General features: G+C 36.3%; 1 protein-coding gene across 5 annotated transcripts in view; it reads right to left on the bottom strand.

Annotated features, from left to right (window-relative positions):
- The window catches only part of IPO11 (importin 11), a 246,493-nt gene that overhangs the window by 191,735 nt on the left and 38,742 nt on the right, over nucleotides 1-16,016 (bottom strand). For all 5 annotated transcript variants that reach the window (XM_067031019.1, XM_067031018.1, XM_059063535.2 and 2 more), the window contains 3 exons: nucleotides 9,898-10,030; nucleotides 5,359-5,417; nucleotides 557-605 (listed from right to left, as the gene is read on the bottom strand). In XM_067031019.1, coding sequence (XP_066887120.1) covers nucleotides 557-605; nucleotides 5,359-5,417; nucleotides 9,898-10,030 — 241 coding nt within the window. The remainder of the gene's footprint in view (nucleotides 1-556; nucleotides 606-5,358; nucleotides 5,418-9,897; nucleotides 10,031-16,016) is intronic.

The raw sequence follows: 16,016 nt of genomic DNA, 5'->3' as shown, positions 1-16,016 counted from the left end.
AAGGTGCTTATAATCATAGGGAAGAGAAAAGGATAACAAACAGACCACACCAGTATAATACAACACAAATGCAAATGCTAAACTCTTTCGTGTGGGAGAGTGGATCAGAAAGGGTCCTACAGGTAAGTCAGTAAAGGTTAATAAACGAGGGATTTACAAAATGAATGTAACCATTTAAGAACATTTATATCAAACAGATACATAAAATGTACTAAAAGAAACAATCAATAAAAAGTCTAAACAGCATTTGACATAGGCTCTACACTTATTATCTGCTAAACATACTACTGTTATGGATGTCTGCATGGAACAGAGTAGTAGCAGTAGAAATACAGAGGAAGGAATGGATACAAAATAATTTTATTTTTTAAAAAAGGTTTCCTCAATACCTAGGACAAGACAGGTATATGAAGACAAAGCTGAGCTTCCAATTTAATTTCAGATAATTGATTGCCAAGATACAAGATTTTAGCCACTCCAGATTTGCAAGTGCCAAGCGGAAGCTATTAATGAGTAAGGATTCTACAGTAAAAACTACTATCATGGAAGTACTTACTGCACTCCAGAAATTGTTTTAGACGTTCAAATATTCCATGTAAAAAACCCTAGAAAAGAAAAAAATTTTTGAAGTCTCAATTTATTGTTATAATTTTACCTTACACTTTTTCAGTGAAACTAAAACATACTTATCACATCATATTAAAAAGTTAAAATTAGATAAAAATCATTCTATTATTATAATAATGTCTTCAGTCTTCCACAACAAAATAACTATAGTATTTCATCTCCTCGGTGTCTCATTTCAATAACCTAAATCACTTTGCAATAAATAAAAAATTATTTATTAAGCATTCTATTTCACTAAATATTCTCTATTCTCCTTACTGCTTTATTTTTTTTCATAGCCTTATAACCCCCTGACATACTGTTTATCATCTGTCTCCTCCCACTAAAATGTAAGATCCTTAAGAGTCAAGAACTTTTCCTTGCTATTTTGCTCTATCCCAGAATCCAAGAATGGTATTTAGCAATAATAAATACTCGTGATATGAATAAATGGTAGCAATTATTTATAGCAGAGTTCTCAATCTCAAGTACTAAATACATTACCTTAGATACCAGAAAAGGCAAGACTCACCATTTACCATATGGGTCCAATACACCTTTACCTTTTAATATATATTTTTAAATGTTATGAAAACTTCACAGAAATAGGGCTTTCCTGGTGGCACAGTGGTTGAGAATCCGCCTGCCAGTGCAGGGGAGACACGGGTTCGAGCCCTGGTCTGGGAGGATCCCACATGCCACAGAGCAAGTAAGGTCGTGTGCCACAACTACTGAGCCTGCACTCTAGAGCCCGCGAGCCACAACTACCGAAGCCCACACACCTAGAGCCTGTGCTCCGCTACAAGAGAAGCCACAACAATGAGAAGCCTGCGTGCCGCAACGAAGAAGTAGCCCCTGCTGCCACGACTAGAGAAAAGCCGGCACACAGCAGCAAAGACCCAACACAGCCAAAAATAAAATTAATTAATTTAAAAAAAAACTTTACAGAAATAAATATAAAGGGATAGTGAAAAACAACTTTATTAAAAATTTTTAAGAATTTAATTATCACAGACTTCTTTGTATCAATAAATTTTGGTGTATAAACATCACAAAAGATGTCACATGTCCTGTTAGCAAATGAGATGGTCCAGGTTTTTGTCACAAAATACTACACAATGAAGGCCTTCCTGATGAATAACTAACTAGAACAGAATGCTCTATTTCTTCTTTGAAATATAGAAATATATTGTTCACTCATCAATTCCTGAGTCTGAGACAATTCAACTAGGATATCATCACCTGAAGACACAAAGGCTGGGATTTCACTTAGACAATTTCACTATCATCATTAGGGTCTAGAATGCTTCTACCGGTCTCTCTGAGAGCATCCATCTTCAGATTCATGTAAAAATTATAAAACATTTTCCTGTTAATTTTCTTTTCTCAGCCACTTAGAGCAGGAAATGAAAAATCCTGAATTCTCGACTGTGTTAAATGAAAGCTAATAGTAAAGAGATAGTGTTTGTGGTCTTCTTTTATACCTTCCTAAAAGACGATGCAATACAGTAGACAACACAGTAAGAAAACTGCAGGACAACTAATTTCACTCTTGCCTCATCCTCTGGCAATCTCATCATTCTTTCATTTTCATACTATTTCAATCTTTTTAAGCACAGTTGAGAATGATAAGTAATCATAATTAACAATAAAATAATTCTTAGAATGATGAAACAGCAGAATGTTTCAATATAGGAAAAATAAAATCACCGAGATCTCATATGTATGTTAAATTTACACAGGGGTTCAATGGTCCCATATAGTAGCTACAAGATAGAAGGAATTTTATTCTATTTTCTTTAAATAAAATTTGTGTATCAGTCAGGGTTCTCTAAAGAGAGTAGAAAATTATAAAGGCCATCAATTGTAAGTGCATCAAGAGGATCAGGAATTTACAGAACTAGACCACCGACTAATCTTCAATCCAAATCAACTAATTAACTTGACTATTGTTATGTAATAATAAAGAACCCCTTAAAATTATCATTAAATGGTAATTTACAGAGCATTTTAATTAGTTGCTGAACTCATTACAAAAATCATTATCTCCCTTAATCCTCACAACATCAAATGGGATATGTACTATTATTTCATCTCATATTACAAAAAAGGAAACTCAGTATCAAGGAAGATAAGTAAATAGTCTGAGGCCATGTTATCAGGAAAAGGCCAAGCCAAGATTCAAATCCAAATTTATCTGCCTTCAGAAACCCAAATCTCACAACTATCATATAGTGCTTCTTAAGCATCTTTTAATTTTGAATTCCATGTTATTTTAAAGATCTTTATGTTATTTGAAAAGTTGCCAATAATTTGTTAAAATTCTATTCTCTTTACAACTAGTCAATATACATTAAATGCCACAACACAGCATTTATAACTGAGCAAAGGTTGATGTACAATTTCTGAGACAGAAGAAAGACTCTCAAGGAAAAGCCAAAGGCTCACAAAATATAGATAGTATCCACTGAAAACTATTATTCTAGTTTACAGAAATATGATTCAAATCAATTCATTTTCACTAAAAAAAACCTGACATATTCAGTATTTTAGTTAATTTTATGATACTCAGAATAATATTACATATAAAGATAATCACTGAGCCTTCTGACATGTTTCTACCATATCATATACTCATTCATTTAACAAATAACTACTGAACATTTTTATATTGCAGAGATTGTTCCAAGCTCTGGAGTGAACAGTGAATGAAACAGTCATGAAACTTACACTCTAGTGAGGGCAATGAGTGGGAGTTGTCAAACTGGTTTCTGAAAAATGTTTTTTGACAGCATGGCAATAAATATAGATATTTAAATGTATCAGTATTTAAAACTGGGATTGGTTTTGATATATTTTCAGGCAATTTGGTAATATATATCAATATCATCAGTGTGCATACACTTTAACCCAACATTTCCATTTCTAAGAATTTATCCTAGAAGATCACTTAGAAAAGTACACAATGACATATGCACCCAAATGTTTACTCCAATACCATTTATCAACAATTAAAAACTGGAAACAACCTACATGTCATCAACAGATAATTGGGCAAGTAAATTATAGAAAACCTATGATTAATTTTATCATTTTTTAAAAAATTTGTACACCGACAGTAATCATATGGATTAATGAACAATTAACAATTGTTAACAATTAACAGTTAATTAACAATCATTAAAAACATGACATATAACAATATTACTGACATGAGAAAAATATCCCCAATACACTGAGTTTAAGAAAAAGCCAACTGGACTTCCCTGGGGGCACAGTGGTTAAGAATCCACCTTCCTATCTATGCAGGGGACAGGGGTTCTAGCCCTGGTCCGGGAAGATCCCACATGCCACGGAGTAACTAAGCCTGTGTGCCACAACTACTGAGCCTGCGCTCTAGAGCCCGCGAGCCGCAATTACTGAGCCCATGTGCCACAACTACTGAAGCCCGTGCGCCTAAAGCCCATGCTCCGCAACAAGAGAAGCCACCACAATGAGAAGCCCACATACCGCAACTAAGAGTAGCCCCCACTCACCACAACTAGAGAAAGACCACGCGCAGCAATAAAGACCCAACGCAGCCAAAAATAAATAAATAGATGAAGGAAGGGAGGAAGGGAGGGAGGGAGGGAGGAAGAAAGGCAGGAAGGAAGACGGACCCAAGTAAGGAAACAGCTTATAGGTCTCATTCATATAAAATTGAGGAAGAGAGAAAGTATATCTGAAAGAACATGCATAAGATGTCTTAAAGGATAATTAACAAATGTTAGCAATATCTCTGAGAGTAAGTTTTTAAATGATTTCTTATTTCCTGTTTCTTTTTCTTAGTTTTTTAACCTTTAAAAAAATAAGCATATAATGCTTTCATAGAGAAAAAAATCATCTTTATAGTATAATGATGTATAATAGCAGTTTTTGAATTCTTTTAACAATAGAACCATTATTTCAATCATAATCTTATGGAAATACAAAATATACTAAAGATTAAAAAAAAAACTGTGACTCTGGTCAAATCTAGTAGGACAGACCCAAAGACCCAATTAAATATACTCTTTCCACAATTCCTATGCAGCCCCCAAGACAATCCAGAGAGTAACATCTTAGCTGACCTAAACTCACTGTGAAAACTAATATAGATCTGAGCAAGTATGATACAATTCCATTTTGTTTAGGAATAAAATCTATGCAGCTATATATTTTTGCATATAGAAAAAGTAGATGACATGATACCAAAAATGAATATATTTCACAACTTGTTGGGCTTATCAATGGAGTTTTCCCCTCTTATATACATAACTTTTAATTGACTGCAAAGAGCATAAATGTTATGATTCAAGGGGAAAAAAACACATTTTAAGTACATAAAAACAGACAAAGGAAAATACCAAGGATATAAATCAATCTACACTGACCCTGGTAATGTTATCATAGCATTCAAATTCACAAGAGTTCACTTGAATTCTAATTCAAAGTAACACTCTCAATGCACCACAGCATCTTGAGAACCATCCTAGCTCTACTTCCTCTCCTTCACATAATATTTCTGCTTTAACATATTTTCTGTATGTCTGAAAACAGACCACAAGTCTAAAAGTGTAGTATAATATATACAGAATAGTAAAAAAACTAGGTGGTCATTTAATTAAAAACTTTTAAATGAATGCCAAGTAAAAAGAATAAACTTTATAACATTCAGGAAAATACCAAGCACTTTTCCGAAGTTACAAAAATTAAACAACTTCTTTCACTTACCATCACCTCCATATTCTTATGAGGTTCCACGAATCCATTAACAGTTAACTTACGCAGCACTGAAAAGTAAAATAAGCTTTACTTACATCTTCTTTTTTCATATTTTTCCTATTAAAATCATAATCATAATAGACTTAGAATCACAAAGCCTCATCAAGCCTGCAGGTTAATCTAGCTTAATCCTTTCATTTAATAGATGAAGAAAGGTAACTCCTGGTCACTGGTTGGTTATGAAATGGGAAAGATGGAACTAAACCCCATTTATTGTGACTAAGAAGCAATGTTCTTCTCACTTATCATAACTATTCATGTTTTTTAAAATCATACTGCAAAATTTAGTTCAATTTACATAACTGTTAGTACTTCTCACTTGCAATAACACCTACAGGCTAAATTGAGAAGAAGGTTAACTCTATTCCATAAACTTTAAACTATGACTCAACAGTGACCGAAAAGTTTTATTCAGTTTTAGGCTACATTAATGAAAATATAGTACCTCCAAAAAGGGATAGATAAAAAGATTAAACTCTATTTCCAAATCTGGAATAAACTGCAGTGCTCAATTACAAGCATCACATTTTACAAGTAAACCGATGTACACAGGGAGACAAGCAGGATTAAAAGATCTGAAGTCAGATCTAGACTTACATCATAGCTCCAATGTCTAAAACTGTATTATTTTGGACAACTTTTCTGATCTCACATTCCTCAACTATAAAATGTGGCTGTAAGTCCTACTGCATAGGGTTATTAAAGAATTCAATAGTTCAATATATGTAAAACACTTAGCAGAATTCAGTAACAACAAGCATGATAGCAGCATAAAAGTACCACCTTATATTATCAAATTTAAAGTCACTTCACTTTAAGAAAACAACTTTATAGACAGCTGCTTTCTATATAACTAAAGACTTAGTGTTCATGAGGTGAAGTCTAAGGGCAGTGTAACCCAGATACCTACAGTCAATTAACCTTCAATAAAGGAGGCAAGAATATACGATGGAGAAAAGACAGTCTCTTTAGCAAGTGGTGTCAGGAAAGCTGGACAGCCGCATGTAAGTCAATGAAGTTAGAACACTTCCTCACACCATACAGAGAAATAAACTCAAAATGGCTTAAAGAGTTAAATATAAGACATGACACCATAAAACTCCTAGAAGAGAACATAGGCAAAACATTCTCTGACATAAATCATACCAATGTTTTCTTAGGTCAGTCTCCCAAGGCAAAAGAAATAAAAGCAAAAATAAACAAACAGGACCTAATCAAACTTATAGTTTTTGCACGGCAAAGGAAACCATAAACAAAACGAAAAGACAACCTACAGACTGGGAGAAAATGTTTGCAAACGATGCAACCAACCAGGGCTTAATTTCCAAAATATAGTAACAGCTCATACAACTCAATAACAAAAAAACAAACAAACCAATCAAACAATGGGCAGAAGACCTAAATAGACAGTTATCCAAAGACATACAGATGGCCAACAGGCACATGAGAAGATGCTTGACATCGCTAATTATTAGAGAAATGCAAATCAAAACTACAATGAGGTACCCCACCTCACATCGGTCAAAATGGCCATCACTAAAAGGTCTACAGGGACTTCCTTGGTGGCGCAGTGGTTAAGAATCCGCCAGCCAATGCAGGGGACACAGGTTTGATCCCTTGTCCGGAAAGATCCCACATGCCGCAGAGCAACTAAGCCTGTGTGCCACAACTACTGAGACTGCACTCTAGAGCCTGTAAGCCACAACTACAGAGCCTGTGAGCCACAACTACTGAGCCTGGGTGCCACAACTACTGAAGCCCATGCACCACAATGAAAAGCCACCACAATGAGAAGCACACGCACAGCAATGAAGAGTAGCCCCCACTCACTGCAACTAGAGAAAGCCTGTGTGTAGCAAAAAAGACCCAACACAGCCATAAATAAATAAATAAATAAATAAATTTTTTAAAAGTCTACAAATAATAAATGCTGGAGTGGGTGTGGAGAAGAGGGAACCCTCCTCCACTTTTGGTGAGAACGTAAATTGGTACAGCCACTAAGGAGAACCGTATGGAGGTTCCTTAAAAAACTAGAGTTGCCATATGATCCAGCAATCCCCTTGCTGGGCATATATCTGGAGAAAAACCATAATTCGAAAAGATACATACACCCCAATGTTCATAGCAGCACTATTTACAATAGCCAAGACATGGAAACACCTAAATGTCCATCGACAGATGAATGGATAAAGAAGATGTGGTATATACACACAACAGAATACTACTCAACCATAAAGAATGAAATAATGTCATTTGCAGCAACACGGATGGACCTAGAGATTATCATACTAAGTGAAATCAGAAGGAGAAAGACATATACCATATGATATCACTTACACGTGGAATCTAAAATATGACACAAATGAACTTATTTACAAAACAGAAACAGACCCACAGACATTGAAAACAAACTTATACTTACCAAAAGGGAAGGGGGTCGGGGAGGGATGAATTAGGAATTGAGATTAGCAGAAAGTACTATCAGTACTATATACAAAATAGATGAATAACAAAGTCCTACTGTATAGCACAGGGAACTACATTCAACATCCTGTAATAAACCATAATGGCAAAGAATATGAAAAAAAACGTGTGCGTGTGTGTAAGTGAATCACTTTTCTGAATCACCAGAAATTAATACAACATTGTAAATCAATTAAACTTCAATAAAAAATTAATAAAGTCAGTGTATTAAAATTAGGCTTAGAATACAAATGTCTAAAGACCTTCAGTTTCATACCATCAATTATATACAACTCAAGTTACTGCACCAAAATAGGAGAAAATAGGGCTCAAGCTGAATCCCTTACCCTGGACAAGATCTTTCCCACCACAGGACCTTGGTCTACACTATCTGGGACAGTGCTTTCTTTCTCCCTTTATCACCTAGTTAACTTCCATTTATCCTTTATGATTTTGGTTCAAACATCATTTTCTCAGGGAAGTCTTTTCTGACCTTATTATCAATCATCATAACAGTATAAGGCCCCCCTGTCACAGATGTCATTTTACATGTACTTGTATGATCATTTTATTATATCTCTCTTCCCAGAACCAAGCACCTACCTATAAATATGTTGAATGAAGTAATGAACATATGCCCGTCTAAAAGATACTAAATGCACACAGGTATAAATGCAAAGATTACATGTGACAAAAGCTCTAGTCCTAAGTATTTTAAGTCATAAAAGGAAAGAAATTTATAGCTTGACAGAACACGTATTTTAAAGAAAAATGCTATGAGATTTTTCCAGGTCAGGATGCCTTAGAAATGCTAACGTGTATCTAAGACCTTGAGATGCTGAAGTGTCGAAAAGCCTAAAGCAGGCTAATGTAGAGTAGAAGGGCATGATTTGTGTCAGGAGTTAGGCTTTGAAGTCAGTGAGACAAAAAAACTCTACAATCAACAGGATTCATGAAAATTCCTTAATCATTAAATACAGTACTTACACACTGCTTTATGTATCTAATCTTGTATCAGTTTCTCTAATTCTTTCTGTGTAAACATTTCTAAGGTCTTTTAATGTCTTCCTCAAGAATGTTGGCAAAACCATCTCCATTCACTTGTAAAACCACCTGCACGGTGGATTGGATTCTACATGTCAACAGTCCTTTAAAATAATTTGTCCACAAGGTTTCCCAAAATGTGTTGACCGTTTGGGGTTTGTGCATCCACTATCTTACTAATGTAAGTGATGCAATGGAGTAGTGCCATTGTAAGGCACTAAGATGAGTACGATAAAAGGGTTTACATATAAAACAGAGAATGCAAAATGAGCTGTAGTAAGAAAGAAATAAAGGTTGCTTGAGCTCAAACTAGGAAACACAAGATAAAAGAGCCTCAGCAACCAGAACAGAAGGAAGACAAAGAGAATAAAATGATGGTGAATGTTTTAGAAAGGAAAGGAACCTCAGAATACATGCATCAAGATAAGCTCAGCTCAGGGAAGGTGCAAGAGATTTATGCTAAGGGAATGCCTATAAACAAAGCATAGGAAAACACAGGCCAAGACAGCACCCCAACAAGCACCTTCTAAAATCCAAGTGAGCCTAAGGTACAAACAAGAAAGATGAGTTCTCAGGGAAAAGAGAGCTGGGAGATAGAGCTCAACTAATAAGTCTTGGGGACAGAAGTTTAGGAAAGTCGGCATGACAATAATAATGGTAGCAGGCCAGAATGAGAAATGAAGCAAAAAAGAAGTGCAAGTATTTGAAAGGTATGCATTCAGAGCCATGAAACTCCAGTAATGTGAATATAACTTAAAGCTATCCATCTGAACTATGTGTGCTCTCATCAATTAGGGTAGAGGAAGAGCTATTCTTACAAAAGAAAAGCAAACTACAAGAGCCCTTGTCTCTGAGGGAACTATTAACCCCTTATTCTTCCACCAGTGCAACTGGAAACAGAAAAGTCCATACAGAGAAACTATTCGGCCACTGTTCTGAGGTATGCTGTTTCAAAAATAAGCATGTCAAGTTTAATAGTACCTTTCAGTGACAGCAGAGTTCGTTCTAGAGAACTTAGAACTGCAGCTTCATTGCCAGAAGAAACTTGTTGAAGGAATGTGTCTGTGTGGTGATTCCACAGAGAGCAGGCAAAACTATAAATTCCAGAAGCTAACTGCAAAGATATCAACAAATTTGGTCACAATATTATTACAGATTTCAGTAATCAATTAGACCTACGTAGTAATACATTTTGGTTTTAAAACTGAGCACACATTTTCAATGAGATTTAAAATAGTCAAGAATCACTTACAGCAACATTTTAAACTTTTTTTAGTCACAGTGCACAGCAGTAAGTATAGTTTACATTGGCTGCTGCTACAAACACACACACACACACGTCCCCCCCACAAAATATTAGTTTCTTGAAACACTGCTTAGCCTAATGCCTGCATTGCAGTCTGATATTTCCTATTTTTACTTTTTTTTCTTCCACTAATAGTTGTAACACTCAGCTTTAAAAACAGGACTGTCACTGAGTTTATCAGATAAATCAATATACTAAGAATACAAAGGAGTTAAATTTCTGTGTTCTGCCAATTCTACCCATATGGTTTTGGGTATTTAAAGCCAAGAACATATAAACCACATCACTTGTCAGGCTGCTTGCCTAATATGTACCAGTATTTAAAAACCTGACTCACACTGAGAACCACCTTCCAGTGGTATCTTCGTTTTTTTCCAGAAGGTCTAAGAGCAAACCACCTGAGCCTACCTGACAATTTTCTTTAAATAAAATTATACATAAGTGCATATGACTAGTTCTCATTAGCACACTTCAGAGTGATTTTTTCTTATTTGAGATATGTCATATCAACTAATTAAACACTGTATTTACTAATGTGGTCAGGCATCAGAAACCAGTCAGAAATGCAATCCTGTAAATATAATATTTCTATGAAAAAATCAAATTCCACTTCTGTTATTTTAATTCAGTAATCTTAATGGTCTGTTCTTCCAGGTATAGAGAAACAGCTTCACCATACCCCTTGGAAACTGCACATATCTACACAGGCAAAGGCTTAAACCTCAGCTAATTCGAGTATTGGCAGAACATCTTGTGATCCTCCTGGAACACAAGAGGACGAAAGGCTTGTAAGCAACTGCTAGAACACCAATCTCCTGCTCATCTCCCTATCTCCTGTTAGATGGTTTCTCATGGCCTCCTGGGATCTGATAAGGTATAAAGTATCCTATCCCACCCCTAACTCTCTCCCCCAGAAGAGAGCTGCAGAATATAATACCACTTAGTTACAGTCCAGAATTGGCTTCCCAGCAATGGGGCATTCCACAACTTGGACTGGAGTCATCCAGCCCCTATCGCTTTGGTCATTGTTTTTAGTGTGTAGACATTTGTGACAGAACTCAAGAAAGAAACAGTAGTATGAAAAAACTTTAATTAATATTCTTCTTTGTTTCACACTCCAGTTCTGGAGCTAATTTAGGCATTAGGCATCTATTATGCCACAATTCATAATTCTTTTTAGCCAGCCTACAAAAAGGCTCTACACAGGGCTTCCCTGGTGGCGCAGTGGTTGAGAGTCCGCCTGCCGATGCAGGGGACGCAGGTTCGTGCCCCGGTCCGGGAAGATCCCACATGCTGCGGAGCGGCTGGGCCCGTGAGCCATGGCCTCTGAGCCTGCGCGTCCGGAGCCTGTGCTCCACAAGGGGAGAGGCCACAGCAGTGAGAGGCCCGCGTACCGCAAAAAACAAACAAACAAAAAAACGCTCTGCACAAACAGGGATGGTTGGAATGAAGCAGTAATAGCACTACACTTTCAGCCCAAGGGTAAAAGGAAGGAGACAGACAAAGGAAGAAACCACAAGAATTTGGGATGGAATACTGCTAACTATCCTGTAAACACAAGCCCTCCACAAGCTTCTATCTGCTCCAGAAAATACCAACTGATACATGCTCACAAAAGGCTCATCTGGAAAAGAGAAAGTAATAATAAAACACAGATAGGAGGGATAAAAATATTCATTCTACATTTTATTCTCAAAAATGTAGAGGGGGTAGGGAATATTCAGTTAGACAATATAAAAATAAATTATTTAATGAAACATTTTAGGTAATAGTTCATGAAAATCCCTAATACTTGCATTTTTCTTTTTCTAAACCAGAAGAAACAGTGCCACCCACTGACTGCTTAGCAACTTTGTAGAAGCACACAGACTTGACTCTTTGAATATCAAAAGCAAAACATTACAGGAAGTTTTACTTCTCTTAGCATTTTAAACATTCTTAAACTTTTTTAGCCTCAGGACCACTGTCCTCACAATTTTCCCCTAAGAAAAGTGAGCACCAAAAATGCTTAAACCAAAGTCTTGTAATTCATCACTAATAGTGGCGCAATGAACATTATCCACAAGCTAGAGCTTTCAAAACCTGCTTAATCTAACTCTAATCAACAAGATAGGGACTTCCCTGGTGGTCTAGTGGTTAAGAATCCATCTTGCAACGCAAGGGACACCGGTTCAATCCCTGGTCAGGGTACTAACATCCCACATGCCGCGGGGCAACTAAGCCTGTGCACCACAACTACTGAGCCCGAGCGCTCTGGAGCCCACATGCCACAACTAGAGAGAAGCCCGTGCGCTGCAACAAAGAGCCCATGCACCACAACTAGGACCCTACACAGCCAAGTAAATAAATATTAAAAAAAAAGTAATAACCATAAAATGTTTCAACATGTCAATGGTGCACCAACAACAACAAAAAGAAAAAAAAAGAGAGAATACTAGTCTATTAAAAAGACTCAAGAGGGAATTAATTCCCTGGCAGTCCATTGGTTAGGACTCCGCACTTTCACTGCCGAGGGCGCAGGTTCAATCACCGGTCGGGGAACTAAAATCCCACAAGCCGCCTGGTGTGGCCAAAAAAAAAGACACTTAAGAAACATGATCAAATGCTATGTACCTGCCATATTCATTTTTCTGGCTCAAACACACCACTTGTAACATATTTAAGAACAACGTAGAAAATTGGCTAGAAGTATTACATCATATTAAATCACTACTTTTATGTGTGTTAAATATGATAAAAGTTAAACGATTGGGCTTCCCTGGTGGCGCAGTGGTTGAGAATCCGCCTGCCGATGCAGGAGACACGGGTTCGTGCCCGGGTTCGGGAAGATCCCACATGCCGCGGAGCGGCTGGGCCCGTGAGCCATGGCCTCTGAGCCTGCGCATCAGGAGCCTGTGCTCCACAACGGGAGAGGCCACAACAGTGAGAGGCCCGCGTACCACAAAAAAAAAAAAAAAAAAAAAGTTAAACGATTATATATGCTAAGTAACCAGATTAGGCTCAAGATGGAATCACTCATGCTAAGCCCCACAGCAGCAAACCAAAACCAAACCAAAACTAAGGTTCTACGCTGGGCTCTCCCAGAAAAGGCAGGTCTAGGTCAACCAATCAGTGCCTGCCTACTCAACACAAGTTAGCTGACCCAGCTCTAAGACCTCTTTGCTCCATATAAGGAAAATAACCCTGATTTAGCTATTCAGCTAGTTCCCAGTCTAGCTTCCATGCTCCTGCTCACTTTCGTACAAAAAACTCTTTCAGCTTGTACAGCTCTTTGGAGCTCCTATCTGCTAGACTGGATGCTGCCTGACCCATGAATAGCTGAATAAAAATCTACTAAATCAGTAAACTGTCAGTAGAAAATTTTCTTCTAACCTTTAAAAAAATAAATCTATCTTTTTACAAGTGAATACTAAAGTATTTCGTAATAAAATATCGTGAAATCTTTAAATTACTTGAAAACATCTTAGAAAAAGCAATAAAGCAAAAACAGCGAAATGTTAACTGCTAAATCTAGGTGATGGGTATATGACAGTTAATACTTTTTCTTTATTTTTCTATATGTTTAAAAAATTCACAACTAACTCTCAAAACATCCACACATTTGTAACAAAAAAAGGTAGTTACTTTAGAAGTAGTCAGCTTTTTCCTTAATATTTAAATATAAATTTGTTTCCACTTAACCATGACATATATATATATCAAACTACCCAAATGTGTCAGGCCAGAAGCTTTGGTGCATCATAAGGTTTCAAAAACAATTTCCAAAGTGCCAATGTCTCTCAATTGATATTTATTAACTTTCAATGAAGGACATTCCTAAAGACCTGTAACATGTTACCTACATATTTTTTAAGTAAAATCTAATTTTTATTTTGTTCTCAAACTTGCCACTGGTACACCTCAGGCTCAGGAAGGTCACTGTGGCCCAACTTCCAGATCCCTCAAGTCCTCTAATCCTAGCAACAGCCATAAGGCTGTCCTTAGCTACTGATGTCTAGACAATGCTCTCAGGTATACAGAGTATGATCTCAATATGAGGAAGGAGGAAGTGAAACTACCCTCCTCTCCGTTTGGGATCCTACCTTTGTTCACAGCTGCATTTCAGGCATCCAGTACAGTGACCGGCAGGGTAGGAACTCAAATATTTGTCAGACAGATAGAGACAGGCATAAAACAAAGCATAAATAGGCAATGCTTCAAGAGCCCCTTTTCCTAGGACCCAGCCAAGAGTCCTTGTGAACCATCCAGAAAGGATAAGCACCATGCTATACTTAAAATCTCTTCTTCTGTTTAGTGTATAGCTTTTTTTTTTTTTTTTTGATCAAGCTAGTCACCTTGACTCTCTCCTCCATTAAAATTTCCCACCAAAAGTTTCCTCATATTTATATAAGCCTAGACTCACACACACATACACACATGCAAGCATGCGTGCGCACGCGCGCGCGCGCACACACACACACACTCTTAAGTCCCCACACAGGCTCATAGCAGAAATGACCCTTTGTGTATTATAGGAGTCACTCTTTAAACAACGTGTTTAAAAGCCAATTTGAATTTGGCAGAGCAAGAGACAAGATCTAGAATCAGCATTTAATCAGTACTTGGCATTTAAAATCTCCAAACGAAACTGAAAACAAAATGAATTTAACCTACTTGATGATCTGCTTATAAACACATTTATCTTTTAAATAAATTTCACTATTTTGTAAATTTCCTGAAGGTTCAAGCTATACCATATAAGTGGCACCCTGGCATTCTCAAATTTAACATTCATAACTTCAACTATTTGGGAATTTTCCCTAAGGACTACATCATGAAATTATAAATTTATAAGAAGTTAAGTATGACAATCTCTTTTACGAGGCTGAGTGAGCTTATACTAATCAACCCATCTCAAAGTAGCTATGTGGTTCTGTTTTGTTAGTTTATTCAGAAAACAGTAACTCATCAAGAAGACTCTTTGGTAGTATTGTAACCTGACTTCACCTTGCCACACAGTTTTCTCTATCTTCACCATGCAAATAATACATATGCTGTTAGTGGGAACATTATTCATCATAAACCCTTCAGTTTTTTATATTTTGCTAAATGCTAGCTTTGACTATAATAACAATGTAATACAGTATTTAGTTTTCTTCTGTGGCAGATTTTAATAAGTTACTAAATGAACTTTGAGGGTTTGTGTCTTACGCCTTTCCCCATGAATGTCAAGAGACAACTATTTGTCTCTTTCATCTCCTTCAGCACCTTAGCTGTATGCAACAGGCAATTAATATCTGCTGACCTACTCTCAAGGAGAAGAATTTAAGATTAATTTCTAACATCCAACCTTAAAAAATTCATAATAAAAACTGGTTATGGAAAATGTCCTTTTTAGACTAAGATTCATACTCTAAATATTACTGGATGAAATGACACATTAAGATTTGCTCCAGCAAAGAGGAAAAGTAAACGTGGCAACACCTTAAGAACTGTTAAATATGAGTGAAGAATATATGGGGGTTGTTGTATTGTTCTCTCAACTAGAGTATATTTGAAATTTTCTTAATTAAGAAAACGATATAACTGGTTGTATGCCAAAATTCCACAGCAAAGTATCCAATAAAGTCAGTAGATCAAGAACTTAACTGTATGCCAAGAAAATACAAAAAAATAAAAAATAAAACTAAATGTACAAAGGTCTTGGCTTCTAGAAAAAAGTGATTAAAAACACAAAATTGATATTTAAATTACACCATAACTAAGATTTCCATCTGAAAACTTTAATGGTATTTGTATAGATTAACTTGGAATA

Source organism: Kogia breviceps, chromosome 4 (assembly GCF_026419965.1).
Source record: "Kogia breviceps isolate mKogBre1 chromosome 4, mKogBre1 haplotype 1, whole genome shotgun sequence".
In the NCBI taxonomy this organism is placed as follows: Eukaryota; Metazoa; Chordata; class Mammalia; order Artiodactyla; family Physeteridae; genus Kogia; species Kogia breviceps.
The sequence above is the reverse complement of the archived record's forward strand: the minus strand, read 5'-3'. Positions and strand labels throughout refer to the sequence as shown.